General features: G+C 45.5%; 1 protein-coding gene across 1 annotated transcript; it reads right to left on the reverse strand.

Moving 5' to 3' along the window:
- Positions 1–18,269: 18,269 nt before the first annotated feature.
- LOC144133687 (uncharacterized) lies at positions 18,270–18,779 on the reverse strand. The gene has a single exon (XM_077666834.1). The coding sequence runs from the start codon at positions 18,777–18,779 to the stop codon at positions 18,270–18,272; it is 510 nt and encodes a 169-aa protein (XP_077522960.1).
- Between the last annotated feature and the right edge of the window lie 966 nt (positions 18,780–19,745).

A 19,745-nucleotide genomic window follows, 5' to 3' on the forward strand; every position in this document is an offset into this window, starting at 1 on the left:
ACTGTTGTAACTGTCCCGTACAGTGGGCCCGATTGCATATTCGTGTCTTTTTATGCTCTTATATTTTGCTCGTCGCTGATATCGCTTAAACCTCCCATGCAAATTTTATCTCCTTTTGTTCGAGCAGCGGACAGGTTCCTTCAGAGTGAAGAGAAGGTGTTGTGTTTTTCTTGTGCTCTCTTCGTCGCACCGCCATCAGTTGCGTGATGCAAAAAGCTCGCCCCACAGTAAGTTTATCTGATTAAACTGTCCTGTACAGTGGGCCCGATTATGTGTTCGTGACTCTTTTCTGCTTAGGTTTATTTGCTCATCGCTGATTTCGCTTCAACCTCTCATGCATATTTAATCTCCTTTTGTTTGAGCAGGAGACTGGTTCCTTCAGGGTGGAGAGAATGTGTCATGTTTTTTTCTGCTCGCTTCATTGCACCGCCATCAGTTGCGTGATGCAAAAAGCTCGCCCCACAGTACGTTTATCTGATGTAACTGTCCTGTACAGTGGGCCCGAATGTGTGTTCGTGTCTCTTTTTTGCTCGAGTTTATTTGCTCATCGCTGATATCGCTTCAACCTTCCATGCAAATTTATTATGCTTTTGTATGAGCTGGAGGCTGGTTCCTTCAGGGTGGAGAGAATGTGTTGTGTTTTTCTTGTGCTCTCTTCGTTGCACCGCCATCAGTTTCGTGATGCAAAAAGCTCGCCCCACTGGACGTTTAACTGATGTAACGGTCCTGTGCACTTTGCCGGATTGTATGTTCGTGTCTCTTTTATGGTCAAGCATATTTGCTCCTCGCTGATATCGCTTCAACCTCCCATGCAAATTTAATCTCCTTTTGTTTCAGCAGGAGGCTGGTTCCTTCAGGATGGAGAGAATGTATTGTGTTTTTCTTGAGCTCTCTTCGTTGCACCGCCATCAGTTGTGTGATGCAAAAAGCTCGCCCCACAGGACGCTTATTTGATGTAACTATCCAGTACAGTGGGCCCGATTGCATGTTCGTGTCTCCTTTATGCTCTTTTTTTTGCTCGTCGCTGATATCGCTTCAACCTCCCATGCAAATTTTATCTCCTTTTGTTTGAGCAGTAGACTGGTTCCTTCAGGGTGGAGAGAATGTGTTGTTTTTTCTTGTGCTCTGTTCGTTGCACCGCCATCAGTTGCGTGATGCAAAAAGCTCGCCCCACAGGACGTTTATTTGATGTAACTGTCCCGTACAGTGGGCCCGATTGCATGTTAGTGTCTTTTTATGCTCTTATATTTTGCTCGTCCCTGATATCGCTTCAACCTCCCATGCAAATCTTATCTCCTTTTGTTCGAGCAGCGGACAGGTTCCTTCAGAGTGGAGAGAAGGTGTTGTGTTTTTTTTGTGCTCTCTTCGTTGCACCGCCATCAGTTGCGTGATGCAAAAAGCTCGCCCCGCAGTAAGCTTATCTGATTAAACTGTCCTGTACAGTGGGCCCGATTATGTGTTCGTGACTCTTTTTTGCTTAGGTTTATTTGCTCGTCGCTGATTTCGCTTCAACCTCTCATGCATATTTAATCTCTTTTTGTTTGAGCAGGAGACTGGTCTCTTCAGGGTGGAGAGAATGTGTTATGTTTTGTTCTGCTCGCTTCATTGCACCGCCATCAGTTGCGTGATGCAAAAAGCTCGCCCCACAGTACGTTTATCTTATGTAACTGTCCTGTACAGTGGGCCCGTTCGTGTCTCTTTTATGCTAAAGTTTATTTGCTCATCGCTGATAACGTTTCAACCTCGCATGCAAATTTAATCTGCTTTTGTTTGAGCAGAAGACTGGTTCCTTCAGGGTGGAGAGAACGTGTTGTTTTTCTTGTGCTCTCTCTGTTGCACCGCCATCAGTTGCGTGATGCAAAAAGCTCGCCCCACAGTACGTTTATCTGATGTAACTTTCCTGTACAGTGGGCCCGATTGTGTGTTCGTGTCTCTTTTTTGCTCGAGTTTATTTGCTCATCGCTGATTTCGCTTCAACCTCCCATGCAAATTTATTATGCTTTTGTTTGAGCTGGAGACGGGTTTCTTCAGGGTGGAGAGAATGTGTTGTGTTTTTTTTGTGCTCTCTTCGTTGCACCGCCATCAGTTTCGTGATGCAAAAAGCTCGCCCCACATGACGTTTAACTGATGTAACTGTCCTGTACACTTTTCCCGATTGTATGTTCGTGTCTCTTTTATGCTCAAGTATATTTGCTCATCGCTGATATCGCTTCAACCTCCCATGCAAATTTAATCTCCTTTTGTTTGAGCAGGAGACTGGTTCCTTCAGAGTGGAGAGAATGTATTGTTTTTCTTGAGCTCGCTTTGTTGCACCGCCATCAGTTGTGTGATGCAAAAAGCTCGCCCCACAGGATGTTTATCTGATGTAACTGTTCTGTGCAGTGCGCCCGATTGTATGTCCGTGTCTCTTTTATGCTGAAGTTAATTTGCTCATCGCTGTTATCGCTTCAAACTCCCAAGCAAATATAATCTCCTTTTGTTTGAGCAGGAGACTGGTTCCTTCAGGGTGGAGAGAATGTGTTATGTTTTGTTCTGCTCGCTTCATTGCACCGCCATCAGTTGCGTGATGCAAAAAGCTCGCCCCACAGTACGTTTATCCTATGTAACTGTCCTGTACAGTGGGCCCGTTCGTGTCACTTTTATGCTAAAGTCTGTTTGCTCATCGCTGATATCGTTTCAACCTCGCATGCAAATTTAATCTGCTTTTGTTTGAGCAGAAGACTGGTTCCTTCAGGGTGGAGAGAATGTGTTGTTTTTCTTGTGCTCTCTCTGTTGAACCGCCATCAGTTGCGTGATGAAAAAGCAGGCCCCACAGGACGTTGAACTGATGTAACTGTCCTGTACACTTTGCCCGATTGTATGTTCATGTCTCTTTTATGCTCAAGTATATTTGCTCATCGCTGATATCGCTTCAACCTTCCATGCAAATTTAATCTCCTTATGTTTGAGCAGGAGACTGGTTCCTTCAGGATGGAGGGAATGTATTGTTTTCCTTGAGCTCTCTTTGTTGCACCGCCATCAGTTGTGTGATGCAAAATCTCGCCCCACAGGACGTTTCTCTCATGTAACTGTTCTGTGCAGTGCGCCCGATTCTATGTCCGTGTCTCTTTTATGCTGAAGTTTATTTGCTCATCGCTGTTATCGCTTCAACGTCCCAAGCAAATTTAATCTCCTTTTGTTTGAGCAGGAGACTGGTTCCTTCAGGGTGGAGAGAATGTGTTGTGTTTTTCTTCTGCTCGCTTCATTGCACCGCCATCAGTTGCGTGATGCAAAAAGCTCGCCCCACAGGACGTTTATCTGATGTAACTGTCCTGTACAGTGGGCCCGTTTGTGTCTCTTTTATGCTAAAGTTTGTTTGCTCATCGCTGATATCGCTTCAACCTGAGATGCAAATTTAATCTAATTTTGTTTGAGCAGGAGACTGGTTCCTTCAGGGTGGAGAGAATGTGTTGTGTTTTTCTTCTGCTCTCTTCATTGCACCGCCATCAGTTGCGTGATGCAAAAAGCTCGCCCCACAGTACGTTTATCCTATGTAACTGTCCTGTACAGTGGGCCCGTTCGTGTCACTTTTATGCTAAAGTTTATTTGCTCATCGCTGATATCGTTTCAACCTCCCAAGCAAATTTAATCTCCTTTTGTTTGAGCAGGAGACTGGTTCCTTCAGGGCGGAGAGAATGTGTTGTGTTTTTCTTGTGCTCTCTTCATTGCACCGCCATCAGTTTCGTGATGCAAAAAGCTCGCCGCACAGGACGTTTAACTGATGTAACTGTCCTGTACACTTTGCCCGATTGTATGTTCGTGTCTCTTTCATGCTCAAGTATATTTGCTCATCGCTGATATCGCTTCAACCTCCCGTGCAAATTTAATCTCCTTTTGTTTCAGCAGGAGGCTGGTTCCTTCAGGATGGAGAGAATGTATTGTGTTTTTCTTGAGCTCTCTTCGTTGCACCGCCATCAGTTGTGTGATGCAAAAAGCTCGCCCCACAGGACGCTTATTTGATGTAACTATCCAGTACAGTGGGCCCGATTGCATGTTCGTGTCTCCTTTATGCTCTTTTTTTTGCTCGTCGCTGATATCGCTTCAACCTCCCATGCAAATTTTATCTCCTTTTGTTTGAGCAGTAGACTGGTTCCTTCAGGGTGGAGAGAATGTGTTGTTTTTTCTTGTGCTCTGTTCGTTGCACCGCCATCAGTTGCGTGATGCAAAAAGCTCGCCCCACAGGACGTTTATTTGATGTAACTGTCCCGTACAGTGTTCCCGATTGCATGTTAGTGTCTTTTTATGCTCTTATATTTTGCTCGTCGCTGATATCGCTTCAACCTCCCATGCAAATCTTATCTCCTTTTGTTCGAGCAGCGGACAGGTTCCTTCAGAGTGGAGAGAAGGTGTTGTGTTTTTTTTCTGCTCTCTTCGTTGCACCGCCATCAGTTGCGTGATGCAAAAAGCTCGCCCCGCAGTAAGCTTATCTGATTAAACTGTCCTGTACAGTGGGCCCGATTATGTGTTCGTGACTCTTTTTTGCTTAGGTTTATTTGCTCGTCGCTGATTTCGCTTCAACCTCTCATGCATATTTAATCTCTTTTTGTTTGAGCAGGAGACTGGTCCCTTCAGGGTGGAGAGAATGTGTTATGTTTTGTTCTGCTCGCTTCATTGCACCGCCATCAGTTGCGTGATGCAAAAAGCTCGCCCCACAGTACGTTTATCTGATGTAACTGTCCTGTACAGTGGGCCCGATTGTGTGTTCGTGTCTCTTTTTTGCTCGAGTTTATTTGCTCATCGCTGATATCGCTTCAACCTTCCATGCAAATTTATTATGCTTTTGTATGAGCTGGAGGCTGGTTCCTTCAGAGTGGAGAGAAGGTGTTGTGTTTTTTTTGTGCTCTCTTCGTTGCACCGCCATCAGTTGCGTGATGCAAAAAGCTCGCCCCACAGTACGTTTATCTGATGTAACTTTCCTGTACAGTGGGCCCGATTGTGTGTTCGTGTCTCTTTTTTGCTCGAGTTTATTTGCTCATCGCTGATTTCGCTTCAACCTCCCTTGCAAATTTAATCTCCTTTTGTTTGAGCAGGAGACTGGTTCCTTCAGAGTGGAGAGAATGTATTGTTTTTCTTGAGCTCGCTTTGTTGCACCGCCATCAGTTGTGTGATGCAAAAAGCTCGCCCCACAGGATGTTTATCTGATGTAACTGTTCTGTGCAGTGCGCCCGATTGTATGTCCGTGTCTCTTTTATGCTGAAGTTAATTTGCTCATCGCTGTTATCGCTTCAAACTCCCAAGCAAATATAATCTCCTTTTGTTTGAGCAGGAGACTGGTTCCTTCAGGGTGGAGAGAATGTGTTATGTTTTGTTCTGCTCGCTTCATTGCACCGCCATCAGTTGCGTGATGCAAAAAGCTCGCCCCAAAGAACGTTTATCCTATGTAACTGTCCTGTACAGTGGGCCCGTTCGTGTCACTTTTATGCTAAAGTCTGTTTGCTCATCGCTGATATCGTTTCAACCTCGCATGCAAATTTAATCTGCTTTTGTTTGAGCAGAAGACTGGTTCCTTCAGGGTGGAGAGAATGTGTTGTTTTTCTTGTGCTCTCTCTGTTGAACCGCCATCAGTTGCGTGATGCAAAAAGCAGGCCCCACAGGACGTTGAACTGATGTAACTGTCCTGTACACTTTGCCCGATTGTATGTTCATGTCTCTTTTATGCTCAAGTATATTTGCTCATCGCTGATATCGCTTCAACCTTCCATGCAAATTTAATCTCCTTATGTTTGAGCAGGAGACTGGTTCCTTCAGGATGGAGGGAATGTATTGTTTTCCTTGAGCTCTCTTTGTTGCACCGCCATCAGTTGTGTGATGCAAAATCTCGCCCCACAGGACGTTTCTCTCATGTAACTGTTCTGTGCAGTGCGCCCGATTCTATGTCCGTGTCTCTTTTATGCTGAAGTTTATTTGCTCATCGCTGTTATCGCTTCAACGTCCCAAGCAAATTTAATCTCTTTTTGTTTGAGCAGGAGACTGGTTCCTTCAGGGTGGAGAGAATGTGTTGTGTTTTTCTTCTGCTCGCTTCATTGCACCGCCATCAGTTGCGTGATGCAAAAAGCTCGCCCCACAGGACGTTTAACTGATGTAACTGTCCTGTACACTTTGCCCGATTGTATGTTCGTGTCTCTTTCATGCTCAAGTATATTTGCTCATCGCTGATATCGCTTCAAACTTCCATGCAAATTTAATCTCTTTTGTTTGAGCAGGAGACTGGTTCCTTCAGGATGGAGGGAATGTATTGTTTTCCTTGAGCTCTCTTTGTTGCACCGCCATCAGTTGTGTGATGCAAAAAGCTCGCCCCACGGGACGTTCCTCTGATGTAACTGTTCTGTGCAGTGCGCCCGATTGTATGTCCTTGTCTCTTTTATGCTGAAGTTTATTTGCTCATCGCTGTTATCGCTTCAACGTCCCAAGCAAATTTATTCTAATTTTGTTTGAGCAGGAGACTGGTTCCTTCAGGGCGGAGGGAATTTGTTGTTTTTTTCTTGTGCTCTCTTCGTTGCACCGCCATTAGTTGCGTGATGCAAAAAGCTCACCCCACAGGACGTTTATCTGATGTAACTGTCCTGTACAGTGGGCCCGTTTGTGTCTCTTTTATGCTAAAGTTTGTTTGCTCATCGCTGATATCGCTTCAACCTGAGATGCAAATTTAATCCAATTTTGTTTGAGCAGGAGACTGGTTCCTTCTGGGTGGAGAGAATGTGTTGTGTTTTTCTTCTGCTCGCTTCATTGCACCGCCATCAGTTGCGTGATGCAAAAAGCTCGCCCCACAGGACGTTTATCTGATGTAACTGTCCGGTACAGTGGGCCCGTTTGTGTCTCTTTTATGCTAAAGTTTTTTTGCTCGTCGCTGATATCGCTTCAACCTCCCATGCAAATTTTATATCCTTTTGTTCGAGCAGCGGACAAGTTCCTTCAGAGTGGAGAGAAGGTGTTGTGTTTTTTTGTGCTGTCTTCGTTGCACCGCCATCAGTTGTGTGATGCAAAAAGCTCGCCCCGCAGGACGTTTATCTGATGTAACTTTCCTGTACAGTGGGCCCGATTGTGTGTTCGAGTCACTTTTTTGCTCGAGTTTATTTGCTAATCGCTGATATCGCTTCAACCTTCCATGCAAATTTATTATGCTTTTGTTTGAGCTGGAGACTGGTTCCTTCAGGGTGGAGAGAATGTGTTGTGTTTTTCTTGTGCTCTCTTCGTTGCCCCGCCATCAGTTTCGTGATGCAAAAAGCTCGCCCCACAGGACGTTTAACTGATGTAACTGTCCTGTACACTTTGCCCGATTGTATGTTCGTGTCTCTTTTATGCTCAAGTATATTTGCTCATCGCTGATATCGCTTCAACCTCTCATGCATATTTAATTTCCTTTTGTTTGAGCAGGAGAATGGTTCCTTCAGGGTGGAGAGAATGTGTTATGTTTTTCGTCTGCTCTCTCCGTTGCACCGCCATCAGTTTCGTGATGCAAAAATCTCGCCCCACAGGACGTTTAACTGATGTAACGGTCCTGTACACTTTGCCCGATTGTATGTTCGTGTCTCTTTTATGGTCAAGTATATTTGCTCCTCGCTGATATCGCTTCAACCTCCCATGCAAATTTAATCTCCTTTTGTTTCAGCAGGAGGCTGGTTCCTTCAGGATGGAGAGAATGTATTGTGTTTTTCTTGAGCTCTCTTCGTTGCACCGCCATCAGTTGTGTGATGCAAAAAGCTCGCCCCACAGGACGCTTATTTGATGTAACTATCCAGTACAGTGGGCCCGATTGCATGTTCGTGTCTCCTTTATGCTCTTTTTTTTGCTCGTCGCTGATATCGCTTCAACCTCCCATGCAAATTTTATCTCCTTTTGTTTGAGCAGTAGACTGGTTCCTTCAGGGTGGAGAGAATGTGTTGTTTTTTCTTGTGCTCTGTTCGTTGCACCGCCATCAGTTGCGTGATGCAAAAAGCTCGCCCCACAGGACGTTTATTTGATGTAACTGTCCCGTACAGTGGGCCCGATTGCATGTTAGTGTCTTTTTATGCTCTTATATTTTGCTCGTCGCTGATATCGCTTCAACCTCCCATGCAAATCTTATCTCCTTTTGTTCGAGCAGCGGACAGTTCCTTCAGAGTGGAGAGAAGGTGTTGTGTTTTTTTTGTGCTCTCTTCGTTGCACCGCCATCAGTTGCGTGATGCAAAAAGCTCGCCCCGCAGTAAGCTTATCTGATTAAACTGTCCTGTACAGTGGGCCCGATTATGTGTTCGTGACTCTTTTTTGCTTAGGTTTATTTGCTCGTCGCTGATTTCGCTTCAACCTCTCATGCATATTTAATCTCTTTTTGTTTGAGCAGGAGACTGGTCCCTTCAGGGTGGAGAGAATGTGTTATGTTTTGTTCTGCTCGCTTCATTGCACCGCCATCAGTTGCGTGATGCAAAAAGCTCGCCCCACAGTACGTTTATCCTATGTAACTGTCCTGTACAGTGGGCCCGTTCGTATCACTTTTATGCTAAAGTCTGTTTGCTCATCGCTGATATCGTTTCAACCTCGCATGCAAATTTAATCTGCTTTTGTTTGAGCAGAAGACTGGTTCCTTCAGGGTGGAGAGAATGTGTTGTTTTTCTTGTGCTCTCTCTGTTGAACCGCCATCAGTTGCGTGATGCAAAAAGCTCGCCCCACAGGACGTTTAACTGATGTAACTGTCCTGTACACTTTGCCCGATTGTATGTTCGTGTCTCTTTTATGCTCAAGTATATTTGCTCATCGCTGATATCGCTTCAACCTTCCATGCAAATTTAATCTCCTTTTGTTTGAGCAGGAGACTGGTTCCTTCAGGGTGGAGAGAATGTATTGTTTTTCTTGAGCTCGCTTTGTTGCACCGCCATCAGTTGTGTGATGCAAAAAGCTCGCCCCACAGGACGTTTATCTGATGTAACTGTTCTGTGCAGTGCGCCCGACTGTATGTCCGTGTCTCTTTTATGCTGAAGTTTATTTGCTCATCGCTGTTATCGCTTCAACCTCCCAAGCAAATTTAATCTCCTTTTGTTTGAGCAGGAGACTGGTTCCTTCAGGGTGGAGAGAATGCGTTGTTTTTTTCTAGTGCTCTCTTCGTTGCACCGCCATCAGTTGGTGATGAAAAAGCTCACCCCACAAGACGTTTATTTGATGTAACTGTCCCGTACAGTGGGCCCGATTGCATGTTCGTGTCTTTTTATGCTCTTATATTTTGCTCGTCGCTGATATCGCTTCAACCTCCCATGCAAATTTTATCTCCTTTTGTTCGAGCAGCGGACAGGTTCCTTCAGAGTGGAAAGAAGGTGTTGTCTTTTTCTTGTGCTCTCTTCGTTGCACCGCCATCAGTTGCGTGATGCAAAAAGCTCGCCCCACAGTAAGTTTATCTGATTAAACTGTCCTGTACAGTGGGCCCGATAATGTGTTCGTGTCTCTTTTTTGCTTAGGTTTATTTGCTCATCGTAGATTTCGCTTCAAACTCTCATGCATAGTTTATCTCCTTTTGTTTGAGCAGGAGACTGGTTCCTTCAGGGTGGAGAGAATGTGTTATGTTTTGTTCTGCTCGCTTCATTGCACCGCCATAAGTTGCGTGATGCAAAAAGCTCGCCCCACAGTAAGTTTATCCTATGTAACTGTCCTGTACAGTGGGCCCGTTCGTGTCACTTTTATGCTAAAGTTTATTTGCTCATCGCTGATATCGCTTCAACCTTCCATGCAAATTTATTATGCTTTTGTTTGAGCTAGAGACTGGTTCCTTCAGGGTGGAGAGAATGTGTTGTGTTTTTCTTGTGCTCTCTTCGTTGCACCGCCATCAGTTGCGTGATGCAAAAAGCTCACCCCACAGGACGTTTATCTGATGTAACTGTCCTGTACAGTGGGCCCGTCCGTGTCTCTTTTATGCTCAAGTTTATTTGCTCATCGCTGATATCGCTTCATCCTCCTATGCAAATTTATTCTCCTTTTGTTTGAGCTGAAGACTTGTTCCTTCAGGGTGGAGAGAATGTGTTGTTTTTCTAGTGCTCTCTCCGTTGCACCGCCATCAGTTGCGTGATGGAAAAAGCTCGCCCCACAGTACGTTTATCTGATGTAACTGTCCTGTACAGTGGGCCCGAATGTGTGTTCGTGTCTCTTTTTTGCTCGAGTTTATATGTTCATCGCTGATATCGCTTCAACCTCCCATGCAAATTTATTATGCTTTTGTTTGAGCTCGAGACTGGTTCCTTCAGGGTGGAGAGAATGTGTAGTGTTTTTCTTGTGCTCTCTTCGTTGCACCACCATCAGTTTTGTTATGCAAAACGCTCGCCCCACAGGACGTTTAACTGATGTAACTGTCCTGTACAGTGGGCCCGTTCGTGTCTCTTTTAGGCTCATGTTTATTTGCACATCGCTGATATCGCTTGAACTTGACAGGCAAATTTAATCTAATTTTGTTTGAGCAGGAAACTGGTTCCTCCGGGGTGGAGAGAATGTGTTGTTTTTTCTTGTGCTCTCTTCGTTGCACCGCCATCAGTTGATGATGCAAAAAGCTCACCCCACAGGACGTTTATTTGATGTAACTGTCCCGTACAGTGGGCCCGATTGCATGTTCGTGTCTTTTTATGCTCTTATATTTTGCTCGTCGCTGATATCGCTTCAACCTCCCATGCAAATTTTATCTCCTTTTGTTCGAGCAGCGGACAGGTTCCTTCAGAGTGGAGAGAAGGTGTTGTGTTTTTCTTGTGCTCTCTTCGTTGCACCGCCATCAGTTGCGGGATGCAAAAAGCTCGCCCCACAGTGTGTTTATCTGATTAAACTGTCCTGTACAGTGGGCCCGATTATGTGTTCGTGTCTCTTTTTTGCTTAGGTTTATTTGCTCATCGCCGGTTTCGCTTCAACCTCTCATGCATATTTAATCTCCTTTTGTTTGAGCAGGAGACTGGTTCCTTCAGGGTGAAGAGAATGTTTTATGTTTTGTTCTGCTCGCTTCATTGCACCGCCATCAGTTGCGTGATGCAAAAAGCTCGCCCCACAGTACGTTTATCCTATGTAACTGTCCTGTACAGTGGGCCCGTTCGTGTCTCTTTTATGCTAAAGTTTATTTGCTCATCGCTGATATCGTTTCAACCTCGCATGCAAATTTAATCTGCTTTTGTTTGAGCAGAGGACTGGTTTCTTCAGGGTGGAGAGAATGTGTTGTTTTTCTTGTGCTCTCTCTGTTGCACCGCCATCAGTTGCGTGATTCAAAAAGCTCGCCCCACAGTACGTTTATCTGATGTAACTGTCCTGTGCAGTGGGCCCGATTGTGTGTTCGTCTCTCTTTTTTGCTCGAGTTTATTTGCTCATCGCTGATTTCGCTTCAACCTCCCATGCAAATTTATTATGCTTTTGTTTGAGCTGGAGACTGGTTCCTTCAGGGTGGAGAGAATGTGTTGTGTTTTTCTTGTGCTCTCTTCGTTGCACCACCATCAGTTTCGTGATGCAAAAAGCTCGCCCCACAGGACGTTTAACTGATGTAACTGTCCTGTACACTTTTCCCGATTGTATGTTCGTGTCTCTTTTATGCTCAAGTATATTTGCTCATCGCTGATATCGCTTCAACCTCCCATGCAAATTTAATCTCCTTTTGTTTGAGCAGGAGACTGGTTCCTTCAGGGTGGAGAGAATGTGTTGTTTTTTTCTTGTGCTCTCTTCGTTGCACCACCATCAGTTGGTGATGCAAAAAGCTCACCCCACAGGACGTTTATCTGATGTAGCTGTCCTGCACAGTGGGCCCGTTCGTGTCTCTTTTATGCTCAAGTTCAGTTCAGTTCAGTTCAGTTTATTTCCTAAAGACCCCAATTCAGGGGTATTACATAAGGGGTGGGGCTACGGATATAACATGAGGTTCTAGTCTAACATCATCTGCGTTATCTCCTGGTGGAATCTTGATGGACAGGTAATGGCGGCGATTTGGTGGGGAAGGCCGTTCCAGTCAGATGCTGCTCGGGCAAAAAACGAGGCCGAGAATGTAGTAGTACGGGAGCGTGGACGGACAACTTGGAGCGGATGACCAGTGCGCTGAGATATGTGCATGCGGCGTACGATGTAGGGTGCTTCGTGCAATGAACCGTTGAAGAATTTGTGAAAAAGGCAGAGGCTAGCAATGCGCCGGCGATGGGAAAGAAGCGACAAGTTAATTTCAGCTTTCAAAGACGATACACTGATGTCGTATGAGTATGCGGAATGAATGAATCTAACAGCGCGATTTTGAACTCTTTCGAGGTTAGCCTTCAGATAGTTTTGATGGGGATCCCAGATGGCTGATGCATATTCAAGTTTAGGCCTTATCAGTGACGTATATGCTAGTGATTTCAAGTCTTTTGGTGCATCACTGATGTGGCGTTTGAGGAAACCTAGTTTTTTGTTGGCCGATGAAATGATGTTGACAATGTGCGCATTCCAGGATAGGTTAGTTGATAGTGTGATGCCTAGGTACTTAAATGTTAGCACAGATTCTATTGGTAGGTTGTCTATTGTGTAAGTAGAACGAAAAGGTCTAGGACTTCGGGTGAATGACATGAGCTTGCATTTGTTAGGGTTAAGAGTCATTAACCACTGATCGCACCATTCTTGTACACTGTTAAGGTCAGTCTGAAGAGCGTGTTGGTCTGGGATGTTAGTTACTGTACGATAAATGACACAGTCGTCAGCAAACAAGCGGATTGAGGAAGATACATGCAAGGGTAAATCGTTAATGTATATTAAGAAAAGAAGGGGACCCAGGACGGATCATTGTGGAACGCCTGAGGTTACGGGTAGGGGGCTAGACGACTGGCTGTTTATGAGCACAGATTGAGTACGATTAGTAAGAAACTGTTCTAACCATCTTAAGACATGAGGGTGTAAATTTAGGAGGGAAAGTTTTAGCAGCAAGAGTCGGTGGGATACTTTATTGAATGCTTTAGCATGATCTAAAAATACAGCGTCAGTCTGGATGTTACAGTCAATGTTTGCATGCAGGTCATGTAGAAAAAGTTAATTTGCTCATCGCTGATATTGTTCAACCTCTCATGCATATTTAATCTCCTTTTGTTTGAGCAGGAGACTGGTTCCTTCAGGGCGGAGAGAATGTGTTATGTTTTGTTCTGCTCGCTTCAATGCACCGCCATCAGTTGCGTGATGCAAAAAGCTCGCCTCAAAGGACGTTTATCTTATGTAACTGTCCTGTACAGTGGGCCCGTTCGTGTCTCTTTTATGCTAAAGTTTATTTGCTCATCGCTGATATCGTTTCAACCTCGCATGCAAATTTAATCTGCTTTTGTTTGAGCAGAAGACTGGTTCCTTCAGGGTGGAGAGAATGTGTTGTTTTTCTAGTGCTCTCTCCGTTGCACCGCCATCAGTTGCGTGATGGAAAAAGCTCGCCCCACAGTACGTTTATCTTATGTAACTGTCCTGTACAGTGGGCCCGAATGTGTGTTCGTGTCTCTTTTTTGCTCGAGTTTATATGTTCATCGCTGATATCGCTTCAACCTCCCATGCAAATTTATTATGCTTTTGTTTGAGCTCGAGACTGGTTCCTTCAGGGTGGAGAGAATGTGTAGTGTTTTTCTTGTGCTCTCTTCGTTGCACCACCATCAGTTTTGTTATGCAAAACGCTCGCCCCACAGGACGTTTAACTGATGTAACTGTCCTGTACAGTGGGCCCGTTCGTGTCTCTTTTAGGCTCATGTTTATTTGCACATCGCTGATATCGCTTGAACTTGACAGGCAAATTTAATCTAATTTTGTTTGAGCAGGAAACTGGTTCCTCCGGGGTGGAGAGAATGTGTTGTTTTTTCTTGTGCTCTCTTCGTTGCACCGCCATCAGTTGATGATGCAAAAAGCTCACCCCACAGGACGTTTATTTGATGTAACTGTCCCGTACAGTGGGCCCGATTGCATGTTCGTGTCTTTTTATGCTCTTATATTTTGCTCGTCGCTGATATCGCTTCAACCTCCCATGCAAATTTTATCTCCTTTTGTTCGAGCAGCGGACAGGTTCCTTCAGAGTGGAGAGAAGGTGTTGTGTTTTTCTTGTGTTCTCTTCGTTGCACCGCCATCAGTTGCGGGATGCAAAAAGCTCGCCCCACAGTGTGTTTATCTGATTAAACTGTCCTGTACAGTGGGCCCGATTATGTGTTCGTGTCTCTTTTTTGCTTAGGTTTATTTGCTCATCGCCGGTTTCGCTTCAACCTCTCATGCATATTTAATCTCCTTTTGTTTGAGCAGGAGACTGGTTCCTTCAGGGTGAAGAGAATGTTTTATGTTTTGTTCTGCTCGCTTCATTGCACCGCCATCAGTTGCGTGATGCAAAAAGCTCGCCCCACAGTACGTTTATCCTATGTAACTGTCCTGTACAGTGGGCCCGTTCGTGTCTCTTTTATGCTAAAGTTTATTTGCTCATCGCTGATATCGTTTCAACCTCGCATGCAAATTTAATCTGCTTTTGTTTGAGCAGAGGACTGGTTTCTTCAGGGTGGAGAGAATGTGTTGTTTTTCTTGTGCTCTCTCTGTTGCACCGCCATCAGTTGCGTGATTCAAAAAGCTCGCCCCACAGTACGTTTATCTGATGTAACTGTCCTGTGCAGTGGGCCCGATTGTGTGTTCGTCTCTCTTTTTTGCTCGAGTTTATTTGCTCATCGCTGATTTCGCTTCAACCTCCCATGCAAATTTATTATGGTTTTGTTTGAGCTGGAGACTGGTTCCTTCAGGGTGGAGAGAATGTGTTGTGTTTTTCTTGTGCTCTCTTCGTTGCACCACCATCAGTTTCGTGATGCAAAAAGCTCGCCCCACAGGACGTTTAACTGATGTAACTGTCCTGTACACTTTTCCCGATTGTATGTTCGTGTCTCTTTTATGCTCAAGTATATTTGCTCATCGCTGATATCGCTTCAACCTCCCATGCAAATTTAATCTCCTTTTGTTTGAGCAGGAGACTGGTTCCTTCAGGGTGGAGAGAATGTGTTGTTTTTTTCTTGTGCTCTCTTCGTTGCACCACCATCAGTTGGTGATGCAAAAAGCTCACCCCACAGGACGTTTATCTGATGTAGCTGTCCTGCACAGTGGGCCCGTTCGTGTCTCTTTTATGCTCAAGTTCAGTTCAGTTCAGTTCAGTTTATTTCCTAAAGACCCCAATTCAGGGGTATTACATAAGGGGTGGGGCTACGGATATAACATGAGGTTCTAGTCTAACATCATCTGCGTTATCTCCTGGTGGAATCTTGATGGACAGGTAATGGCGGCGATTTGGTGGGGAAGGCCGTTCCAGTCAGATGCTGCTCGGGCAAAAAACGAGGCCGAGAATGTAGTAGTACGGGAGCGTGGACGGACAACTTGGAGCGGATGACCAGTGCGCTGAGATATGTGCATGCGGCGTACGATGTAGGGTGCTTCGTGCAATGAACCGTTGAAGAATTTGTGAAAAAGGCAGAGGCTAGCAATGCGCCGGCGATGGGAAAGAAGCGACAAGTTAATTTCAGCTTTCAAAGACGATACACTGATGTCGTATGAGTATGCGGAATGAATGAATCTAACAGCGCGATTTTGAACTCTTTCGAGGTTAGCCTTCAGATAGTTTTGATGGGGATCCCAGATGGCTGATGCATATTCAAGTTTAGGCCTTATCAGTGACGTATATGCTAGTGATTTCAAGTCTTTTGGTGCATCACTGATGTGGCGTTTGAGGAAACCTAGTTTTTTGTTGGCCGATGAAATGATGTTGACAATGTGCGCATTCCAGGATAGGTTAGTTGATAGTGTGATGCCTAGGTACTTAAATGTTAGCACAGATTCTATTGGTAGGTTGTCTATTGTGTAAGTAGAACGAAAAGGTCTAGGACTTCGGGTGAATGACATGAGCTTGCATTTGTTAGGGTTAAGAGTCATTAACCACTGATCGCACCATTCTTGTACACTGTTAAGGTCAGTCTGAAGAGCGTGTTGGTCTGGGATGTTAGTTACTGTACGATAAATGACACAGTCGTCAGCAAACAAGCGGATTGAGGAAGATACATGCAAGGGTAAATCGTTAATGTATATTAAGAAAAGAAGGGGACCCAGGACGGATCATTGTGGAACGCCTGAGGTTACGGGTAGGGGGCTAGACGACTGGCTGTTTATGAGCACAGATTGAGTACGATTAGTAAGAAACTGTTCTAACCATCTTAAGACATGAGGGTGTAAATTTAGGAGGGAAAGTTTTAGCAGCAAGAGTCGGTGGGATACTTTATTGAATGCTTTAGCATGATCTAAAAATACAGCGTCAGTCTGGATGTTACAGTCAATGTTTGCATGCAGGTCATGTAGAAAAAGTTAATTTGCTCATCGCTGATATTGTTCAACCTCTCATGCATATTTAATCTCCTTTTGTTTGAGCAGGAGACTGGTTCCTTCAGGGCGGAGAGAATGTGTTATGTTTTGTTCTGCTCGCTTCAATGCACCGCCATCAGTTGCGTGATGCAAAAAGCTCGCCTCAAAGGACGTTTATCTTATGTAACTGTCCTGTACAGTGGGCCCGTTCGTGTCTCTTTTATGCTAAAGTTTATTTGCTCATCGCTGATATCGTTTCAACCTCGCATGCAAATTTAATCTGCTTTTGTTTGAGCAGAAGACTGGTTCCTTCAGGGTGGAGAGAATGTGTTGTTTTTCTTGTGCTCTCTCTGTTGAACCGCCATCAGTTGCGTGATGAAAAAGCTCGCCCCACATTACGTTTATCTGATGTAACTGTCCTGCACAGTGGGCCCGATTGTGTGTTCGTGTCTCTTTTTTGCTCGAGTTTATTTGCTCATCGCTGATATCGCTTCAACCTTCCATGCAAATTTATTATGCTTTTGTTTGAGCTGGAGACTGGTTCCTTCAGGGTGGAGAGAATGTGTTGTGTTTTTCTTGTGCTCTCTTCGTTGCACCGCCATCAGTTTCGTGATGCAAAAAGCTCGCCCCACAGGACGTTTAACTGATGTAACTGTCCTGTACACTTTGCCCGATTGTATGTTCGTGTCTCTTTTATGCTCAAGTATGAAGTCTAGGGTTCGACGGAATCCCGTCTGGCGGGGAAAATTCATACTGATGAAGAAAACATACACTCGCCAAGGTTCAAAGAAATAAGAATGAATTGAATTGACGTTTCGGCACCCGTACGGGTGCCTTGATCACAAAGAAGCGAAGGACGGGCAGGTGAGCTATATATGGGCAGTTTTTTGAAGGGTGCGCAGGTATATCTCTGGGAGATTGCCACGCGTCCGGTTAATCGTGTTTGGCGTGGATTGAATGCACAATGATTCTATGAGAAGGCGTTTTGGTAATGATTTTTCCTTTGCAATTACACGTGCTGCGTCCCAGTCGATGGTATGGCCAGATTCTTGATGATGTTGCGCCAAAGCGTTTGAGATAGATTTTCCTTTGGCGACGTCATTTTGGTGCTGTTTGAGCCTTGTCTTGAATTTGCCTGTTTCTCCGATATAGGAAGCGTCGCAATCATGACAGGGGATCTTGTAGATCACGCCTGGAAAGATATCGATGTCAAGAGGGTCCTTGACTCGCAAGAGTCGTTGCCGAAGTTTGCACGACGGGACGTGGGCCACATGAATGTTATAATCTGAAAAGATGCGAGCAAGGTTCTCACTCACACCGTGGGCATACGGAATCGGCACCCGCTTCTTTGCGCATGCGTCAGTTCGGATAGTCGGACTAGAGGCGCGTCGTTCCTGGGATCGTAGTATTTGGGCTGGGTAACCGTTCCGTATCAGGTCTTGCCTGACCTGTTTCACTTCTGCTGCTCTGCGCTTAGGACTTGAGCATATCCTAAATGCGCGGTTGAACAGAGACGCCGCGACTGAGCGCTTGTGCCCGATGGGATGAGATGACTGAAAGTTTATGTACCTTCCGGTGTGAGTGGGTTTACGATAGACGGTGGTTTGCAGAGAATGCGGTGAGCGTTCCACGAGGACGTCGCGGAAAGCGATGTGGCCATCCACTTCCTCCTCTAGGGTGAACTGAATGCTTTGTTGGAACGTGTTGAGGTGCACTAGAAACCTGTGTACGTCTGGCCGGTTGATGACAGAGAAGCAGTCATCGACATAGCGTACAAAAAACTGCGGTGGGGGGTCGAATGAGGCAAGTGCTGCGGATTCTATTGATTCTAATGCAAGGTTAGCACATACTACAGAAACTGAGGCACCCATGGCTGTTCCGAAAGTCTGTCTGTAGAAGTTCTTGTTGAAGGTGAAATAAGTATTCGAGAGGCAGAATTTTAGGAGTCAGCAGAGGTCGTCGGCTTCAATCAGGGTTCGTTCAGGCAAAGTCGTGTCTTCGTTCAGGGCTTTCTTGCAACACTCCACCGCAAAATCCACAGGCACAGATGTGAACAGAGACTTCACATCGAAAGAAGCCATTACTTGGGTGTCGTCCATGGGCACATTCTTCAGCTTCTCGACGAAGTCGCTTGCATTGCGGACGTGCGTGGCGGTTTTTCCCGCTAGAGGGGCCAGCACCCGGTGAAGGTAGCCAGAGAGCTTGTTCAACGCGGACCGTGTAAAGTCCACAATTGGACGGAGCGGTGTGCCCTCCTTGTGCTCTTTTGGTACGCCGTAGATATCAGGAGCGGCGCCATTGTGACACAGTAGGTTGTTGTAGATATATTGACCGTCGGACGGGGGGACGTATTTGAATACATCAGCGAGAAGCTTCTGAAGTTCAGCTTCTATCTTTCTGGTCGGGTCCCGGTTTATCTTTGTATAGGTATTTTTGTCCTCCAAAAGTGCCGACATCTTTTTTATATATTCAGTCCGATCTAGCACCACAGTGGCGTTCCCCTAGTCGGCCGGAAGGATCACGACTGCCTCATTCTTTTGTAATCTTTTGAGGGCTTCCTTTTCAGGGCGTGGGAGTGCGCTGTCTTTTTCTTTTCGTAACTTTGAAAGTGCTCCGATGACACGAGAACGTGCTTGGTCGCGTAGGCTGGCGTCAATCTTTCGTACTGCTAGCTCAACGGCACATGTCATGCTTTTCGCATCAGGGACGGGTCCAGTGTTGAACTTGAGTCCCTTGTTAAGAAGCAAGAGTTCAGCATGGTCTAGCTTGTACGAAGACAGGTTGTGTACGCAAGAAGTTGCTGTCTCTTCTGTCTGCCGCCCTAGGAGCATCCGGAACTTCGTTTCTTGATTCTGCTGTCTTTGTTCCTGAGTGTTCGCTGCCACACTGTTCGCGTAGAGCAGGACATCAAAGGCGTCCATAGCTAGGGTACGTTCTAGTGCCTGTTGAGCGAAGAAGATGTCGTTCTCCAGACGCTTAATCGTTGATCTTGTCTCCAGAATTCTCGCTTGTAGTAGAAGTTTTTCGGCTCGAGCGATAACATTTTTCCCAAACGGGGTACATACCAGAATTGGTAGACGCATGGACTTCGGAACCAACCCATGGCTCTTGCATCGGAGGTTGAAGCGTAGGTGGCACAGGAAGGAGGTAAGCCTCGTTTTCAGTGCGACGAACTGTCGTATCTTGGTCACGGCTGGCGGCCCGTACTTTTCGCGGAGAGTAATGAAGTCTAGGGTTCGACGGAATCCCGTCTGGCGGGGAAAATTCATACTGATGAAGAAAAAATACACTCGCCAAGGTTCAAAGAAATAAGAATGAATTGAATTGACGTTTCGGCACCCGTACGGGTGCCTTGATCACAAAGAAGCGAAGGACGGGCAGGTGAGCTATATATGGGCAGTTTTTTGAAGGGTGCGCAGGTA

Source organism: Amblyomma americanum, chromosome 5 (assembly GCF_052857255.1).
Source record: "Amblyomma americanum isolate KBUSLIRL-KWMA chromosome 5, ASM5285725v1, whole genome shotgun sequence".
NCBI classification, from domain to species: Eukaryota; Metazoa; Arthropoda; class Arachnida; order Ixodida; family Ixodidae; genus Amblyomma; species Amblyomma americanum.